General features: G+C 38.9%; 1 protein-coding gene across 1 annotated transcript in view; it reads left to right on the plus strand.

Annotated features, from left to right (window-relative positions):
* The window catches only part of SCAP (SREBP cleavage activating protein), a 100161-nt gene extending 83442 nt beyond the window's left edge, over window positions 1-16719 (plus strand). Inside the window, 2 exon segments of the mRNA XM_067098833.1 lie at window positions 676-738; window positions 15052-16719. Coding sequence (XP_066954934.1) covers window positions 676-738; window positions 15052-15228 — 240 coding nt within the window. The 3' untranslated portion in view covers window positions 15229-16719.
* Window positions 16720-21416: the final 4697 nt, after the last annotated feature.

Genomic DNA, 21416 nt, shown 5'->3' on the forward strand with positions numbered 1-21416 from the left:
GATCCATCCAGGTGCACAAAGCTCGGAGAACATTTCCATTGCAAATATTAACTAACTCCACATTCCTTGATGTACTTATTGATGTTCCTTATCCACTGTGCATCTTCTCTGAGTATAGATGCAGTTCAGTTTTTTTTTTTGTGTGCACCTCCAGTTTCTTTCTGCAAGCAGCATTTCTGGTTATGCCAATATTGCTGTTGATCACACCCTCACTGCCTGCCTATTTCCGTAGTGGTACTCCATTTTGCTATGGCTGGGGTTCTTTTAAATTATTTTTCTTGCAGTATATGCATCTGTGATGTGCTTGGTTCCCTGATTGACTGCTCAGAAGTCAATTTGGCCTCAGGTTGGCCATATATTTTTTATCCAAAAATTTCATATTCACATCTCATTATTACAACAGTGTACTGATAAGACTACTTCAGTGTAGGTGACTAGCCAGTCTTTAGCAGCAATTGGATGCTAAGGGAAAATTGTGGTTTCTGTGTTATAAAAGTTCAAGTTGTTTAAGGTAATTTATTTCCGTAAGTCTGTTATGTATCCAAATTTTTTATTTTGTGTGGAATAGGTTTTTAAAAATTGATATTGAAAAGTGGTGAGATTCTGTTGATTTTTTAAGGCTGCTGGTGGGGATTTAAGAGTTTCTAACTCAAAACATTCTTTCTTTAATTTCAGACACAGATGTATTGTTCGAGTATGGTGATGCTAACAAACAAACTTCTCATCACTAGTAGACAGGTATGTTAAAGAAGCATGGTTTGTGCTTTTGAGTGTTAATTTTTTTGGAATGATTGAATTATCTTTTGCTTTCTGGTAATGCACAGCTCTTATTGTTTTTTTTTTTCAATTTTAAATGATGGACACTCCATAGACAACTAACACCTTGCTATTAGGTGGGGCCTTCAGAGGACAACCACTTTTAAGCCAACTCATAGCCTGTCCTTAAGTACTGTATGTGCTTTGAACTATATTAGGTAGGCTTCTTTTTACCTCCTGCATACTCTGTTTTTCCCTCTTTACCCTATTTGGATTAAGCTTTGACTAATGATCCCTGCATGGCTTTTACTAAGTTTTTGATTGCTCATAAAATATGTAGGAGGGTTAGGTTAACAGCATGCCTCTTCACCAGTAGAATTTGAGAAGCTGACATGGTTGACCGAGGTGAAAATCTAATGCTTAGCAGTGGTTCTAATGCTGGGTCTGATCATGACATTGGACTGAGGACCCTCAAGGCACCACTGGGCTTCAGTGAATGCACAGGACTTCAGGCATATTTATCAGCTGACCAGTTCCCTGCTGGACTCATAAATGCCAGGAAACTTATAGAACTATGAGGTCAGAATTTACCAGATATTCCAGATGAAACTGTGAGTATTGCTTTATTAAATTTCAAAAGGCAAGGGCTCATTTTGGTGTAGAAATTAAAAAGGCACAAAAGGAATCTGATACACTTTTCATGTCATCATTAAATTTAAAAAAACCTCTACTGTTGTTTTGAAGAGATTTAATTTGCAGATCCCCAGTTTGTGGTAAATAAGTTTGCTAATCATTTTGCTAATGTTGCCAAGGAAAATGCTGATGACCCTGTTCTGCTCAAAGAAAGCAAATGGAACAGGTAGAACATCAAGGAATGAAGACTACAATCTACCTTTTACTTAGAGAATTTGAATGAGCTTTTAAGTGTAGTGTAGTGAATTGGCTCCAGGACCAGATGACATAGCAAACTCAGTTATTAAACATACACCAGAAAATACCTCATTAATAGAATGTTTTTTAGAATGTAGATTCCCTAAGATATGAGAAATGTTAATATTACTCCTGTTTGTGAAACCAGGGAAAGACCCCTCCAAGCCAGAAAATTATTGTCCCATTGCGCTGACATCATGTCTGTGTAAGGTTATGGAAACAATGGTGAATACATATTTGATGTGGTACAATGGAACATCGTAAATATTTGTCCCCTGCTCTGCTCAGTGTGGTTTTCGAAGTATGCTATCCACAACTGATGTATTGGTCCGAAAGGAATCTTCAATATATGAAGCTTTTGCAAACCAGCAGCATCTTGTCACTATTTTCCTTGACTTTGAGAAGGCCTATGACATGACAAGGAGATATGGAATTCTGAGGGCTCTATGAATATAACCTGAGAAGCAGTTGCCTCTTTACATGCTTTAATTTGTCTTGACTTCTGCGTCTGTCCGTTTGTTTGGGACAAATGTTGTAACTCAATTTCTGACCTATTCCCTTTGTCTGATGGACTTGAATTTTGCAGAGTTACTCAATCCCGGTGACAGTACAACCTTACATGATCAGTAGGTCAGCAGTGACCTCTCCCAGTATCTCAGGATGTGTATGAAAATCTTTGGATTTTTAATACCTTCTTTGACTCGGTTGATGGGGGGGTTTCTGTTCCCGGCCAAGTGCCAATAACCGAAAATTGCTGATAACCGGAACATCACAGTAATTTATGGTAATAAATGGTGTTTACGACGCTGTAAACACCAATCGGCACTGATAAATTCCTTACAGATGCTGATAAACTGATAACCGGCGCTGAAAATCACCTGCCGACACTGATAAACTGCCTACTGATGCTGGTAAACTGCCCACCAACACTAATACACTGCTTACTGGCGCCGTAAATCTGGTTAATAATGTTGTTAGCCAAGCGTTGTAAAACCGAAACATCATTAACCAATGCCGCCGATAAGCAGGACCGCCTGTAATAACTTTGTGGATTTTGCATGCAACTTACCCGTCAGATATACTTAGCTATAGTCTCCCACGTTCCTGGTAGAAATTCAGAATTTCAAGGCACACCGCGACAGGTAGGTCAGGTGATCTACCATACCCGCTGGCTGGGTGGCAGGAATAGGAACCATTCCCGTTTTCTAATCAGATTTTTCTGTCGCTTGGTTCCGGCAATATCTGTTGTTGGTTCCTCCTGCTTGGATTTTCATTTTTCGCCAGCTAAGGATTTATTTTGGACTGACCTTGGTGACGTATTAGATCTTTGGCTTGGCATACGCTTTTGTGGTTTGTTTTTTGAATTTGGCTTTGGATTTTTCTTTAAGGATGTCTGATCAGAATGTTGCACGGTTTTTCGTGTTTGTTTTAGACCTGAGTGTATGGGTGAGATCACCAAAGCCGTAGATCCTCACACTGTATGTATGAGGTGTCGGGGAATGACTGCTGTATTGATAACACTTGTAATGAATGCTGAGAATCTTACTGATCAAGAATGAAGGCTTTGAGTGCTTATGTACATAAGCTGGAGAAGGATAGAGCTAGGAAGGCTTCTTCTAGGAGCTCGGGGAGGTCTCTCTCTAAAGGAGGTAGAAGTAGACCCTAACATTCTGTAGATTCTCCTGTCACTCCTTGGTTTCAGCTCTTCACCCTTCTTCGAACCTGTGGATTCGTGCGCCGGAGATGGCGGCGAAAGCCCGATCCGTAAGATGCAATTGCAGACGTGCAATGGAGGAGAAAAAGGTAAAAAGTGACAGTGATTTGTGTAGTGTCCCCAGTGTAGTGGAGGGGGCGTCTGACCGCTCCCGCATCGCTCCAGGGGCCAGACTCTTCCAAACTCCCAGACCCAGTGGAGGGAGGAATGTCGACAGCCGCAAGGGGGATGAAGAGCATTCCCAACGGTCAGGTGTCCCTTCAGCAGCTCCTGTTGACGCGCCCCAGGCTGCCTTGGATCGCCATGCAAAGGGATCCTGAGGAAGTGTTTTCTTCTTCTTCTCGTCTTCGCCCAAGCGCCGGGTGGGAGTTTGGCCGAGGAGTCGCGTCCTTTGAAGAGGACCTGAAGGCGCCCTAGAGGAGACGCCATGGATTCCAGCCCAGAACACGCCCAGAGGGTTCTCCCGTTGAAGAAGAGAGCTCAAGATCCCCTTCTTCTTCAGGGGTTCAGGAGTCCACTAAGCAGATCCTGGTTGGCCTCCAGGCTCAGCTTTCTGCTCTTGCTGGCTCTTTGGCCAAGAGCTCTTCTCGTAGGGAAGGATGTTTCTCTTCCCATCAGTCCTCCAAGAAACATCCTTCTCCCAGCAAGCGCCCTTCAGTTTGCAGGCGCTCTTCTCCGAACTCCCTTCTCCTGATAGGATTCCTTCTTCATTGAGGCGCTCTTCTCCTGTTAGCGCTCCAGTAACAGGCGCCCTTCTTCGCAGGCGCTCCCTCCTTGCAGGCGCTGCTAGGCGCTCTTCCTCGGAAGATAGCGCTTCTCCTTCCAGGCGCTCACGCCTCGTCATCGTTCTTCTCCTGTTAGAGAACGCCTCCTCCGACAAGTGCTCTTCTCACTTCAAGTCTCGTACTTCTGCATAGAAGCGCCTCCCCAGCCACCTCCCTTCTGGTAGGCGCCTCCCCCTAGTAAGGGCCAAATGCGTCAGTTAGAGGCTCTTCCTCCTGTCAGAGCGCCATACTTCTAGCAGGCGCTTCTCCCTGATAGGCGCTCTTCAGCAGGCGCTTCTCCCCTGATAGGCACTCTTCAGTGGTCAGAGAGGCTCCTCTCCTTCTAGGCGCGCTTCTCCCTGTCAAGTGCCCTTCGCCTCTCCTCCTCCTACGGGCCTGAAGTTTTGTCGAGGATGAATCCTACAAGGATGTCAGTATTTCTGACTATAAGAGGTTGACAACTTTACTAGTTCAGGAGCTTGGAGATTCCCTAAACCTGCTTCTCCTCCTTCTCCTGGCTCTATGCTTTGTTAACGGACCTCTAGATCTCTCTATGGTAAAAGATGCGTCCGGATGATCTCAATGAAGAAGGCGTTAAGCGCTTTCGGGAGTGGCTTCCAATCGAAAGATGCTGGCAAGACAGTTTCCCTTTGCCTCCTTCCAGACTCGGGCAGAGCTGAACATGGTATGAGACCAAGGAACTGATGGGGTTGACCCTCCTCATCGGCTGGATCGACTTCTCTTCCTGGTCGATTCTTCAAGAAGGCTTCTCTCAATTCGCCAAGGCTTGGGGTATGGTGAACTGGACTATTTCAAGGGCCTTTCCAAGATCCTAGAAGTCTTCAACTTCATGGACTGTCTCTCGTAGCCTTACTTCCTCTAAGAGGACTCTGGGGACTAAGACTTCATCAGTATGAAGACCTCAGCAGTGTTTTGTCTTGCCTAGACAAGGGGCGGCATGGACGGCCTCACGGAGATTGCTTCCTTTGAACTGCTGCTGGAAGAAGAGATCCTATTTTCAGCTCCTTTTATCAAAATCTGTTTCTCCTCTCCAGAGGTCCTCCTCTTGGGCGCTCCTTTCTGAGCCACCTGTTCCCCAAGAGACAGTAGGAGATTTCTCGATCTTTATTGCAGTGGCAGGCTTCCCAAGATCTTCTTGCACAATCTCTCTAAAAAGGATGAGACCTGGCAATGCCAATTGCAAAGAAGGAGAAGGCCCTTTCAGGAGCTCTTTCGAGGTACCAGGTCTTTCAGAAGGGCAGACCTGAAAGAAGAGGAAGACCTCGGGACTCCGGTCAGAAGTCCAAGTGAGAATCAAGTCCTCCAGACGCCAGTGGGTGTCAGACACTGAACTTCGCTGAGGCCTGGGCACAGAGGGGGGCGGACGACTGGTCCCTCTCCATTCTGGGAGGAAAGGATACCTCATCCCTTCAGGGAAAACCCTTGACAACACAACTCCAAGGAGTTATCGCAAGATACTAGGACTCTGTTCAAGACAAGCCTTCTGAAGGCTGTCGATCAAATGCGGGCAAAAGCAGCCAGAGAAACCTGTTTAAGATCTTCATTCCGGGGTTTTACAATCGGCTTTTTCTGCGCCGAAACTCGGGGGTTGAGACCGGTGTTGACGTGAGCGCCCTGAACGTTTTTGTCATCAAGAAGTAGCCTTCGATGGAGACTTACATCCTCTGTTCTGTCGCCTTCGCCCAGGGATTTGATGGTGTCCTCGACCTTCGGATGCCTACTCCACGCACTCCATCCATCCCTCCTCCAGGAAGTACCTCAGGTTCTTGGTCAATGGAAGAACCTTCCAGTTCAGGCTCTGTGCTCGGACTTTCGACAGCCCCCCAAGTGTTCACGAGCATTCAAAAAATGTGGCTCATTGGCTACATTTAGAGGGGGTAAGGATCTCCTTGTATCTCACGATTGGCTGATTCGTTTCATTCGGGAGAGAGACCATTGTCTGGAGGACCATCTTCCTCACCTTAAAATTGATCCAGTCCCTAGACTTTTTAGTAAACCTCGAGAAATCCCAGATGATTCCTCAGCAGAGGATTGTCTACCTGGGATTCTGATGGATTCTGGGTTTTCGGGTTGCTTCTCCCTGAAAGAAGGGAACGCTTGCCTGCAGAAGGTGACATGCCTTTAGAGAAGGACAGTTGTTCTGCGAGGGAGTGGATGAGTCTGCTGGGGGACCATTTCACTGGAGCAGTTTGTTTTCTAGGAAGGCTGCACCTAAGACCTCTCAGTTCTTCCTGAACGAAAATTGGGATCGAAGTCCCAAGAATTAACAGATTCCTTCCTTGTTTCAGGCCAGATAAAGGAACATCTCCGTTGGTGGTTGACCCCAGAAGCTGGGTCGGGGAATTCTTCTTCAACCGCCTCAGCCCTCGCCTGGTGTTGTTTTCAGACGATCTGAATCGGGCTGGGGAGCAACACTAGGCTCGAAGAAGTGTCAGGCATCTGGGAAGGAGAACAAATGTCCTGGCACATCAACAAGAAGGAACTAAGCTATCCATCTGGCACTCGGCCCACTTCAACCTCTAGTCAGGGGTCGTAGTTCTAATAATTCGACAACACCACAGCCCTGGCTTATATCAGAAGTTAGGAGGAACACACTCTCTTCTCCTTTACGACACAGCAAGGAGGCTGCTGTGGGCGGAGGAGAGGAATATCATTCCTCCTCACCAGGTTCTGCAGGGGGAAAGGAATGTGAGAGCAGATCACTAAGCGCAGGAAGAATCCAAGTTCTTCCTAATGAGGGGACCCTCCATCCAGAGGTTTGCAAAGGCTGTGGAGCTTTGGGAGACCCACATCAATTCTTCGCCACTCATTGAACGCAAGACTGAGACCTACTGTTCCCCCTATCTCGACCCCAGAGCAGAAGGATAGACAGCCTTCTCCTAAATTGGGAAGGTCTGACGGGTATGCTTTTCCCTTCAAGATCCTGGGGAGGTAGTAAGAAAATTCGCTGCCTCGACAGGCACCAAATTGACCCTGATCGCCCCTTTGGCCATCTCAAGACTGGTTCACAGAGGTACTGGAATGGATGATGGATTTTCCAGGTCACTCCCTCTCAGGAGCGATCTTCAGACAGCCCCACTTCGACAGATTCCACAAGAATCTCCCGCCTCAACCTAACTGCCTTCAAAACCATCGGGAAGGATTGGTTAGAGGAAGGGTTTCAAGGCAAGGCTGCAACATCTCGAGAATAAGGACCTTCACGACCTTATCAGATCGTTCAAACGCCTAAAAACAAGTCCTCTAGACCTCCCAGCTGGAATTTGACGTGGTTTTGAAATTTGATGTCCGAGAAGTTTGGTTTGGATCGGGTTTCGCTTCAGGATCTGACTAGAAAGTCTTGTTCCTTTTTGCTCTTGCTACGGGCGTAAGAGATTATGAACTGCAGGCTTTGGAAGGTACAGCCGGTTTTGAAAAGGACTCTCCGCGATTTGCCTTTAAACCCTCTTCCTAGCGAAGAATGAGAACCTTCCAAGCCATGGCCTAGAGTTTTGAGGTCCGCGACTTCTCGACTTTAACAGGACAAGAGTTGGAGAACACTCTGTCCAGTGAGAAGCCTTAAAATTCTATCTAGATAGAAAGAAAACAGCTCTGAGGCAATACTGAAAGTCTTTGGTGCTCAGTAAAGGATCCTACAAGAACTATTTCTAAGAACGCCCAGGCATTCTTTTTATCGAGATGTCATCAAGGAGGTGAAGATCTTTCTTAAAAAGGATGAGCACTTAGCTCCTGAGAGTTAATGCATGAGGTGAGAGCCATAGCTACTTTCTGGTTTTTCACAAGTCTTGGTCTCTCCAGTCTATTGTGGACTCTACTTACTGAGATGTAATTCGGTGTTCGCTTCTCATTATTTGAGAGATGTGCGTGTTATTTATGAGAAGTGCTTCTTCTCTGGAGCTTACGTATCCGCGGATTCGGTGCTGGGTCAAGGAGCTGAATCTAACTTTAATCTAGCTATGTTAGTTGTTTCTTTTAATGCGGGTGATGTGTTTTTATGGTCGGTTGAAGAGAGTGTTGCAAAGCCATCTCGGGATCACTAACAAGGTTAGGCTTGGTCAGGTGGTCGGGATTGGTTGTTTAGCTCCTTGCAGTTTTTTGTTAATACCTAGCTCTGTCATGTAAGAGGGATAGCCCCATTGATGATTCAGGTAAAGGGCTCTGTCATGTAAGTGGGTCAGCCTCATTGACACGATCCATAACAGGCTCTGTCATGTAAGTGGGTCATCCTCATTGACACGATCCAGAAGGGCTGTCAGTCATAGGTCACATCCTCGCTGAAGCTCTTTGAGGCAAGCAGACCTCATAGACAGTATCCATGAAGTCTTTCTGCCCAATCAGGTAAGAACCATGATTTTTGTATATCCTACAACATATGTTGTTTTCTCTGCTTTTTAGTTATTAGCTATCTCTTGCCCTCCTCCAAGGGTGCCAATAGTTAAGTATATATCTGACGGGTAAGTTGCATGTACAAAAATGATATTTTTATGATAAATAAAGTTTTGTACATACTTACCCGCAGATATATACGACACGGCCATCCCAGCCTCCCTCAGGAGACAGGTATGGTAGATCACCTGACCTACCTGTCGCTGTTCGCAAAAATTTGAATTTCTGTCGGGAACGCCGGAGACTATAGCTAAGTATATATCTGCCGGGTAAGTATGTACAAAACTTTATTTTATCATAAAAATATCATTTTTAAAACTTTTGGCTCAACAGGATATCATATTCAATTTTTTTTTTTTTGGTTACAATTATAAATCGGTTACAATTTCTGTCAAAACTAAAAGTATAAAATAAAAAAAAAATTGTTAAACACACTTTTATTAATGCACCAAAATGTAAAAAATTATCTTTTTGAGATGCACCAGGATATTCTTACAATTAATTATGTTTACAAAAATAAAATCATGGGTGCCAAACATGGAAAGAAATGCTACAAGAAATAAAAAAAATATATTTCTTTTCTTGTAGCATTTCCTTTCATGTTTGGTGTCCATGTTTTTATTTTTGTACACTATTAATTGTAAGAATATCCTGGTGTGTCAGAAAAAAATTATTTTTTACTTTTTAGTGCATTTTAATAAAAATGTTTAAAATTTTTTTTTTATCTTTTATTTTATACTTTTTTATCAAGGCTTTTATAAAAAAAATGGGCTTTTCCATGTTCAAGTTTGAGTAACAATGTCAGATATATTTATCAAGAAGTGCCACAAGGTAGTGTTTTAAGTGTAACCTTGTTTGCCTAAGCAGTCAGTGGGGTGTCCAAAATAATTCCCCAGATATGACTTACACTGTACTTGCTGATGACCTTTCGATATGGCAGTAGCTGAATGCCACTTTCAGCTCTGCATTGATAATATAGTTAAGTGGGCTGAGATGAATGGATTTAGGGTTTCAATTTGTAAAATATTAACCATGTACCTTTGCTGTATAAGAGGAATTCATCTGATTCAGATCTATTCATACATGGGCAGGGAATTTAATGTGTTGCCCAAACAAGTTTTCTTTGGTTGGTTTTGATAGCAAGCTGACTTGCATTCCACATTTGACATATTTTAAAACAAAATGCTTGAAAGATGTAGATATCTTGAAAGTTCTATCCCATACTTCCTGGAGGGCTGCCTGAACTCAGATGTTGAGTCAGTACAAAGCATTAATCCTTTCAAACATGGGTGTGAAGTCTATACCTCAGCAAAGCCTAATAGCCTGAAAATGCATAATTCAGTTAGTAGTGCAGAATTAAGATTGGGTCCAGGAGCATTCAACTTCATCTCCCATTGATAGCATGCATGTAAACACTGGTGAGATGCCTTTGGATCTACATTACCAACATCTGCTGGTTCAGAGCTGGTACAGGTTACATAGGCTTCCTGAATCCTTAACTAGCAGATATATCAGAAGTGAAAGGCATGAGAAATTTTATGAAAGACACCACAAGCAACCCCAACCATTTCCTTGTTTAGAGTGAAATGTATCACGAATCAAACATGCTGAGGACAGACTATACCAGCCAGGTATTTGGTTATCCCCCTATGGAATCTTCCAGATGTAAGTTGTTGTATATATTTAAATTCAACAAAAACAGAAATGTCTGTTGGAGCAGTGCAATCATTATTTGTAGATAATTTCTCCTAACATGATAATTCCTTTGCAATTGTCACAGATGGCTGAAAGTCAGATGCTGCTATCAGCTTCATAGTGGTCTTTCCTGGTGTAAGAAGAAGTGGGAGATTGCCATCTCTTGCATCCTTTTTTTATAGCTGAAGTTCATGCAGTATTTAGCCAAAATATTTTTACTATATATTGTGACTGGGAGAAGTGTTCTTCAATCTTCAGAGTCTTTTAGCTTATTACACCCACTGAATTTAGAGATTTTGAAATGATTGTTGTTAGTGAAAAGAAGAGGTAAAGAAGTAAATTTTGCTGGGTGCCTTCCCATGTTGGGGTTCTTGGAATGAGTGAGCTGATAATCTCTGCTGTCAGTAGTCACCTCTCCAGAACTCAGAAGATGCCTACTACCATATAGGGATGTATTTCCTCTTGTCTGCTAGAAAATTGAAAAACTTTGGCAGCCTTGTTGGGAAAACAACAAAACAGACCAAAAGATGTTCAGTTTTATAGGGATGTACAGTATTTCCTCACTTATCAGAAAATTTAAAACCTTTGGCAGTCCCATTGGGAAAGCAGTAAAAACAAGCCAGAAGCAGCGCAATATTACGTCATCAGTATCTGCATGGTCATATCCTTGTATGCATAGGGGACTGAAAACTTTGATGTGCAGATTAAGGCTTGAACATACAAGACTCACTTATGGGTTCGTAATGTCAGATGATAATCATCCATTCTATAATGACTGAATGTCCCAGTCTTTGGGATCTGAGACATAAGTTCATCTCTTTGGGACATGACAAGGATGGACATTTTATCCTTGCCAAGATCCTTGGGGAAGATTGTGATGTAGAGCAATTAGGAAGAGTGTAATGTAGAGCAGTTATGTATTTTTATTAAGGGGGCTGGCCTCTTCAACAAAATTTCGATTATATACATGTGCAGTAAATGTGTTTGTATGGACAGTATATATATGTATTTACATATATATGGTTATACAGTAAATTATATCATATTTTCTGGCATTGAAGTCTTACCCCACATTTGACTAGCAAAGGTTTGGAAAAAAATGCAAACACAAAAATGAGGTTGGATGACTTTCACATACCTTACCAGGACATTTTGCAGGTGTCTTAGCAACATGTAGATCCTTTTAACCACTTCCAGTCAGCAATTTTCTTGTACAGCTCTTAAGACACAGTAAGTTTACACCCAGATTGACACATAGACTACAGGTACGATTACACCTACACCTACAATAAAATATTCCAGTTCCATAATTCAGTGTTCACCCTCTTCGATGCACAGGAAATTTCTGGGACTTATTATAGGAAAAAATGGTGTCTTCAATGCCGGGGAATATTTTTAAATATTTCTTTTTATGAAACTTTGCCTTTAGCGTAATATTTTAGTTTGCTATTCAAATTTATTATGGTATCACTAACCTAGATGTTGCGATGCTAGTTCTAGTGACCATAAATTAATCTATCCGTAGCAGACTACATAAAATGGTACAGAAGATTAAAAGAAGACTTGGGTTCAAGACAGCCAGTAGTATTAGGGGGTACATAACAATTTTAATGCAAAGGTCATTAAAATTGGATTATCTCTTCTAGGTGAGGCACAGCTGTTGAAAATTAACTCAGGTATTTGGTTAAAACAAGGCGAGGCAAATGGCATTAACTAGACTAACTGACATTTCTTATTACTCTTTTAAATCTCTTTCAAAAAATTGTGTGGAGAATGGGGTCAAGAGTTTATAGATCTGTTTAAATTAATATTATTTTCCTTTGTTAGTGGTAATGATTAAGGCTCATGGATATTTGTAGAAAATATTTTAACATCTTGTCAGTACACTCCTACTTGACTAGTCAGTTCTATGGAGTTTTTCACTTACGTGTACAAACAGAATTTATTTTTACATGTACAAATAGAATTTAGTTTTCATTTTTTAAATTACTAGGGGTATCTCTTTCTCATGTTAACCCATTTTCATTTAAAGTACTGCTTTAAATTTTATGAGAAAGTTCAGAGCATTATAATTTTGCATACTTTTCCCTAGTTTAGTTGGCTGAACATATGAATAAGAACATACAGTATATCAGTATTCACTATTATAAGTTTTGGTTATAATGGTAAAGGAGGTTGTTCCAGAATCACCATTTTTGATGTATGCAGTTATTGAAGTTTTGTCACGTCTGCTAAAATTCAACCAGTCGTGTCTGCCTCAGCTTGGTTATTGTAATGGAGTTTAATGTAATTGACACTGTTATGTATGGGAATCTGTTAATGCAAAATTCTACTGCATATTACCAACATATTTATTACTTAGTGGAGTCATAAATATCATTGTTATTGTCATCATCATAAATGTTTTAAAAACTTTTTCCTTCAAGGGATTAGATGTGAAATAAGTTTGCTCCATTCTTCTCTATTCAGTTCTTCATCAAGTGTCTAAACTATCTCTAGCTTTGAGATCTTGTCTTTTTTTTTTTTCTCTCTTTTTTGAACCTCTTGATACCATATTTCTTTATCAATTCATCATTCGTAATACAATCATTTGACTGTACTCGGGTCATGAATTTTAACATTCCATGGTTACACCTTTTCTGACATGTCTCCAAATAGACCGTTCTCTTGTAACACACAGACACCTAATGAATACCTCACATAACCCTGCTCCTGAATGCTTTGATTGTAAACTAATGATAACAATTAAACATTTATTGTGTGAATGTTCAAAGTACAATCAACAGCTAAACATCAAGTTTCAGAAATAAATTGACTAGTGGAATTTTTTCAGAAACTTCAACATTTGAAATTAATACAGTTATTTATAAAGGTTTTGAAAAATTGTAATTTAATTTACAAAATATAAAAAAAAATACAAATAAAAACAAATCCTCTGAGCGAGCCCTATGAGAGCTGATAATCAGCTCAGTGGTCTGGTAAAACTGTTTTTTTAATAATACAGGCAGTCCTCGGTTATCGGCAGGGGTTCCCTTCTGGGGGTGTGATGATAACCGAAAATTGCCATTAACCGAAAATCAGCGATTTCCGGGCTTATCGGCGCCTCTGTTAGGTATGTATTGGCGCCAGTACCCGATTATCGGTGCTGGTAAGCAGAAATCAGTGATTTTCGGCACCAAAAATTGCCGAATTTCGTCGCTAGACAAGCCCTATAAAACTGGATCGCCATTAACCAGGGACTGCCTGTAATAATAATAATAATAATAATAATAATAATAATAATAATAATAAATAAATAAATAAATAAATAAATAAATAAATAAATAAATAAATAAATAATCTGCTGCATAGCATAATACAGGCCTTATATACTGTTGAATGCCTGTTCTTTATACTAAGGGGATTGTTTTATTTGGCATTAGCTATCTCTCCATATTATCCCTGCTGTTGGTACTCTTTCTTACTGCTGTCTTAACTCATGCTTCGCAGTCCAGTGTATCCTGAGTTATTTAAAAATGCTCTACCTCCTCTAAGACATGCCCATATATCATTAGAGGTTTCGTCTACTATCTTTCCATTTCAGGTCATCAAAAATCTCTCAATACTCCACATAAATTTTGTTGTCCTGAGCACATCTTATGGCATCATCTATTACATTCAGTACACAGTACGGTTCACCACCATGCCATTCACACGACAACTACACAGCCATTTTCTTGATTGTAATTTTTCCATTGCTTCTTTTCATAAAGCTTTGTTTTGCTTATGTTTATTTTTAGTCTTCTTTCCATTCCACTCTTCCACCTTGAAAACATTTCCACCACCTCTTTAGATTCTGCTGTTAATGTCAAGTCAGCTATGTAAAGCAGCTGGCAGAAACTCCCTTTTCTGTACTCATTTGTAGCTGCTTCTGTTATTTTGATAAACACAAGGGGCTCAATGCTGATCCTTAATGGACATACACAGTTATTGCAAGTTCTTTTGATACACCTATCACTGTCTTCATTCTAAATGAAGTATTATGGTAGAGTAACATCACTGTCTTAATGAGTCTTTCTGGTACCCCACCTTCATAATTTAATAATTTTTCTTGATACTTTGTCAAAGGCCTTTTCGTGATCCACAGTATGTGGTCTAAGCCCTTTTCTCTGTACTAGATTTTTCTTGTAGACTTCGATGTCCTATATTTTTTATATAATTTCTTTATAAACACTGCTTCTGGCGTTGATCACTGGAGCATGAAGCCAAACTGACAGTTAATGATTTTAAAAAATTCTTGGGTTGTAGATTAGTAAAATCTTTAGCAGGTTTTGCATAGTTGAGTTATACTTCATGAGAAGTGTCTTACCTTCAAGTGCCTTCAGTGTGACTTGATCACAATTCAAAGAGGTTGGTTTTGTTTTCCAAATGTAAGCTGCCTAGTATTTTTTTATTTATAAATGATTTGTTTAACCAGACCTCTGAACTCTTTTAGGGTTCTTCTCGGGCTGGAAGATTGCACCAGTTGATTGAGTGCAGGTCAATAGTACTTTATATACTTGGGTCAGGAGGCTTCTTCATATTGTCTTATTAACTATTGTGTTAGAGCCTTAATTTAATATTTGGAATATAGTAATCCATTTGAAGTTTCAGTTGTTCCTGTTAGAGGCTTTTATCTCAGTTCTGTTTGTAGTATAAAAGTTAGTTTTTATTATAAAATACATTATCATCATCGCGATCTGCCATACAGTAACTGTACATACTGTGTTTAATTTTAGGTATACTACTAACAAGTTTGGTTTTTTGCAGGGATCATTAACCGTATGGGACATAACATCAGGTGTTCCTGTTCGAGTAGTACGACTTGGGGATCGAGATGACTCTGTATTTATCCGTCATATGATGCCTGTTGCAGACACGATAGTTTGTGATTATGGTAATCAGCTTCGTGTAGTAAAGCTACCTGTAGCAGAAAAAATTGATTGACTTTAAGTATTAAGGAAGAGTCTCTGGACTTGATGATATTACTCACAAGAGCATCAAGCAGCTTGAAATGCTGCTTGCGTGCTTCATTCTCAGGTATGTTATGGGAAGCAGATGAAGGCTTTGTGCTATCTAGATTTCTGGCATTCCCATTTCATGCTAAGTCCAAAATTTATGGAGGTGCCTTATTGTCAGCTTCAGTTAACTGGCAGCAGGGTTTTAGTGTTCAGAATATAAGGAGATTAAGATATATTTTGAAATTAGGCAAACTTGTTCATTACTTAATTGAAATACATAATTGTCTTCATTACATTTCCTTAAGATTGTGGTTCAAAAGTCCCATGGAGTTTAAGAGGATTAGAAGAGACAGCACCTGATAAATGTGTTTTGCAAACACATTTAAAGTACTGTAGTACATGGAAAATATCATTTAGATATTTATAAGTTTGAAAGGAACCAACTTATATTCTTATATTGATCACCATTAATCCTCCCAAGCCTGGTTAGTTAGAAAGCAACCATACTTGCAGCTTGGTGATTTTCACGCTCTCAGTACCTGTAGAAGGGTATTTATCTCTGAAGGAAAAGTAAGAGAGAAAGCTCTTTTTCTCAAATTTTCAAAACCTATTTACTTTGTAACCTTGTAGATGTTTGGTTGGTTAAGTTCATGATGTATCAGTACCACTGAAAGATATTAAATATATACATAGTGAAGGCAATCTGTAAGCTATAACTCCTTCCATAAGTGAGTTTTTATACATTTTGTGAAAAAAGTAAAGCCAATAATTCTATCATTTAAAGTATATTCATACGATTCCAATGACAAAAATGAAAGAATTGGGAAAACTAAAAGAAAAGAAATATTAAATGACGTCCAAACCTCACTTGTCCATCTTGTTGCCATCTGCATCCAGAACTGTGGCTTAAAGTAACAGAACATTGGTGCCACCTTATATTTAAGGGTTAAAGGATTCTAAACAGCAACACAAATTATTGAAATTCCTTTTAAATTAAGGCACCTTATCCAGGTAAATACAGGTATGTGGAGCAGTGGGTAGGTGTCTGCTTCTCTAATTAATGTTTGATGAAGGCAGACTGCCCAAAGTTCTGCACTCCTGTGCTTGCAGTCTTTCTCAAAGGGATCAAAAATATAAAAGTGACCCAGTGAATACACATCAGTTTTTTAGAGGATAATAAATTGAGTCTGAGTCAGCAGGTGTTTTGATAGCTGTAGCTTTACTGTTAATTTATTTTAGTAATAGAATTTTTATAGAAAAAGTTATAGTTTACAAACTGACTTGTCCATAATGTGGATTGGTGCCAAATGATACAGGTCTTTAGTGTGTATGAATTAAAGACTTTGTGTTGTAAGATGCTCAAGTGATGTAGGAATGTATTATAGGAAAGATAAGTGTAATTGTAAATTAATATGTACATATTCATATTGTATTATGGCAGCCAACCCACAATTCAATATAAATTAAATTAGCCATCTGCCGAGCTTCAATTCAAGTCCATAAAATTTACCTTATCATGAGTTAGCAGGCATCACATTACATATCACCTACCAGATGAGATATATTTGTGTAACTCTGGAATTTGGCAGTACTTGTTGATCTATAGGTGTTGAATAAGGATCTACAAATATGCTGGGAGGCATTCAGAAAAGCACAATAGACTTGGAGACCAAGAGAGCACAATAGGCAATGGAAATAAGTATTAAGGACAAAAATCATAAGTATTGTAAACTGGTCATTTTGTTAGATTTGAACGTAGGTAATTTAGTTTACACAAGCAATGGTTTGTCACTAAATTGCTGAGTATTACTTTTGAGGCTACAGTTTCTGTAAAATTTTGTATTAAACTACTTGATATATGGAGATGTAAGGCTGGTTTGATTTTTGAAATGTAGTCCATTTTTCATTTTTATCACATTTAGTGAGATGCCCATTAGTATTTAGCTAAAGTGTTTCCCCAATTGTGTGATATGAAACTTGCCGGTTATCTCTACTGAGTAAGCTCTTTTGGTTCAGTTTTCATTTTTGGCAAATAAAAAATGATAAATATAATTTTAATTACTAAACAGTTGCTTTAATGAGTGTTTGCATTTACATACATACATATATATATATATATTTTATATAGTTAACCCCTGGTATTCACGGGGGATAGTTACCATACCTACCCGCAAATACCAAAAATCTGCGAATACTGAAACCATCCCTCTAAAAATACTTATAACTGCCTATTTCAAGAGTTCAAACACCAAATGTATACCTTAAACTATCATTGTACACCAGATATACCTTAAACTATCATCTGAAACACTTCAATATCACTTCAAAGTTGACTTACAACATTACCCTTAAAAATAAAAACGTTACAGCTAAGTGTGAAAACTAGTCAAGTTACCCCTATATATTCAGGTACATCCATTTTCTCATACAGTATTGAAGCAGTCCTATTTTCTTTTTTACAGTACATAGGGGAACTACTGGGAAGTTAAGTACTGTACAGTGCCTAAAAATTTAACCCTCTAACGCCGAGCATCTATTTACAAAAGTGTCTGTCGTATGCCGACGGCGTTCAGGAGTTAGCGCCGAAGCGGAAAAAATTTTTTTTTTAAATTACAGCACGCTTAGTTTTTAAGATTAAGAGTTCATTTTTGGCTCCTTTTTTTGTCGTTGCCTGAAGTTTAGTATGCAACCATCAGAAATGAAAAAAATATCATTATCATATATAAATATTGAAATATATGACAGCGCAAAAAAAAACTTTTCATATATAATTGTATACAAATCGCGCTGTGAGCAAAACGGTTAAAGCTAACAAGTTTTTTTTCTTTGTATTGTACACTAAATTGGAATGATTTTGGTATATAACAAATTGTAAAACGATCAAAGCAACACAGAGAAAATATTATCACAAAATGATGCATGAATTCGTAACGAGCGGACGTAAAAAATAAATTTTTTCAAAAATTCACCATAAATCGAAATATTGTGCTAGAGACTTCCCGTTTGTTGCAATATGAAGGAAATTGATTGAATATTACTAGACTGTAAGTGTTTTAGCTTACAATTGCAGTTTTCGACCATTTCGGTCGAGTTAAAGTTGACCGAAAGTAGAATTTTTTCTATATCGTGATTTATATGAAAATATTTCAAAACTGATAAAAGCTACAACCATGTGTTTTTTTTTTGTTGTATTCTACATGAAATTGCACACATTTCCATATATAAAACTTTATGTAATGACTAAAATAAAACGGTGCAAACATTACGACAAAGTGACGAAAGAATTTCTGAGCTGTTCGGCAGTTACCGCGGACGAAGGAAAAGTTTTTTCAAAATTCACCATAAATCGAAATATTGTGCTAGAGACTTCCAGTTTGTTGCAAAATGAAGGTACATGACTGAATATTACTAGAATGTAAGAGTTTTAGCTTACAATTGCGTTTTTCGATCATTTCGGTCGAGTTAAAGTTGACTGAAGGTTGAAATTTTGCCACTTATGATTTATATGAAAATATTTCAAAACTGATAAAAGATACAACCATGAGTTATTTTCTGTTGTATTCTACATGAAATTGCGCACATTTTCATATATAAAACTTTATGTAACGACTAATATAAAACGGTGCAAACATTACAACAAAGTGACGAAAGAATTTCAGAGATGTTCGGCCGAGTTACTGCCATGGACATAAGGAAAAGTTTTTTTTTTAAAATTCACCATAAATCGAAATATTGTGCTAGAGACTTTCTAGTTTGTTGCAAATGAAGGTACATGATTGAATATTACTAGAATGTAAAGTTTTAGCTTACAATTGTGTTTTTTTATCATTTTGGTCGAGTTAAAGTTGACCAAGGGTTGAAATTTTGGCACTTATCGTGATTTATAGAAATATTTCAAAACTGATAAAAGCTACAACCATTAGTTATTTTCTGTATTGTACATGAAATTATACATTTTCATATATAAAACTTTATGTAACGCTAATATAGAACAGTGCAAAAATTACTTACAAAATGACAAAGAATTTCTGAGATGTTCGCAGTTATCGCCATGGATGTAAGGGAAAAAGTTTTTTCAAAAATTCACCATAAATCAAAATATTGTGTTAGAGACTTCCAATTTGTTGCAAAATGAAGGCACATAACTGAATATTACTAGAATGTAAGAGTTTTAGTTTACAATTGCGTTTTTCGACCATTTCGGTCGAGTTAAAGTTGACCGAAGGTTGAAATTTTGGCACTTGTCGTGATTTATATGGAAATATTTCAAAACTGATAAAAGCTACAGCCATGAGTTATTTTCTGTTGTATTCTACATGAAATTGCGCACATTTACATATATAAAACTTTATGTAACGACTAATATAAACCGGTGCAAACATTACGACAAAATGACAAGAATTTTTGAAATTTTCGGCCGAGTTACTGCGCAGATGTAAGGAAAATGTTTTTTTCAAAAATTCACCATAAATCGAAATATTGTGCCAGAGACTTCCAATATGTTGCAAAAATGAAGGTAAATGATTGAATATTACTAGAATGTAAGAGTTTTAGCTTACAATTGCGTTTTTCGATTCATTTCGTCGAATCAAAGTTGACCGGTTGAAATTTTTTGTAGTTGACGTGACGGTACGTCCACTGCACCCAACAGACAATTTTAGTTGACGTACGATACGCCCAGTCGGCGTTTAAGGGTTAATATGCATTAAAAAAAATACATTTTATTAATATTTTTCTGTGTTTACATTAATATTATTATTTGAAAATTAGTAAATCATTTTTTATCATAAAAAATGTATTTAGTCATGAAAATAACATGAAAACACAGTACAGGCAATCCCCGGTTATCGTTGGGGGGGGGGGGTTCCGTGCTGACAGTGTGATGATAACTGAAAATCACCGATATTGTATGGCTGCCAATACCCAATTATCGGCACCGATAATCGGAAATTGGCGATTTATGGCACCAAAAATTGCCGATTTTCGTCGCCAGACAAGCACCGTAAAACCGGATCGCTGATAACCAAGCCTGCCAATAACTGGGGACTTCCTGTAATTAGTGAATGTTTCTCGATGAAAAAATCTGCGAATTACAGAATTTTTCGCGAATAATTTGGATATAGGTTCCACAGAAAAATCGAATAGGTGAAGCCGCGAATCCCAAACCTCAAATAGGTGGGGGTCAACTTTATATATATATATATATTACATACAGTATATATGAATGTCGTTTACTGTAATACAACAGTATAATATGAAGATAAAAGGCCCATAAAACCATAGATTTTGGGCACTTCCTTCTGTGCCCCTGTTCACAGGAAAAATTTTGACAGATGATGTGTTACAGGAGTATATATAGATACAAAGCATATGTAGGTGTGGCAGTATGTTGCTGTTGGTATGCAGGTGACTGTTGACCCAGGAAGGATGGAAATTTGCTGTCCCTAGATGTACTAATCATAAGAGAACAGAACAGATATGCTTTCACGGTATATAGGAAACCCACTTTCGCTGTTTCTTATAGTCATTTTGTAATTATATTACAGCAGTTTTGTCATAATCTTTCTCTATTAACAATATGGCAGCGAAAAGCATACACATATGATGTACTTTATGCCACTCTAGTCAGTAGTTAAGTCATTTACCTATTTCCTAAGCTACTGCGATGTCTCCGTAAAGAACATGGTCAGCTGTAACCTATTCCTCAGGAGGCTTAGAATATGTTCAAATGGGTACTGTATTAAAAGAACTCAATACGATCCGCCAACACCTAATGCAGCTGCTTTACCCACCACACATTATCGAGAAGGCTATTAATGAAGCAAATAGAATATACAGTGCGTCACTGACTTACAGCAACACCAACTTACAGCGGATTCGACTTACAGCACTTTTTCAGCACTGTTAACGGCGTTTTTCAATGCTGTAACCTATTGTTGCCATAGGCGCCGTTGACGGCGCTAACGGCAAGAGTAGGCATTAAGTTAATGGCACTGTAACCTGATGCAACATCAAGTTACAGTGCTGTAAGCGTTGTTAAAGTGCCAATAACAGCAAAACACCAACTTAGAGCGCGGTGCTGGAACGGATCCCCAGCCGTAAGTTGAGGACCTACTGTACTACAGAGGTCCCACTAACAAAAGAAAATTGATTTTAAGGACAAATAAAGCTTCT

This window comes from Macrobrachium rosenbergii, chromosome 55, assembly GCF_040412425.1.
Source record: "Macrobrachium rosenbergii isolate ZJJX-2024 chromosome 55, ASM4041242v1, whole genome shotgun sequence".
Lineage (NCBI taxonomy): Eukaryota > Metazoa > Arthropoda > Malacostraca > Decapoda > Palaemonidae > Macrobrachium > Macrobrachium rosenbergii.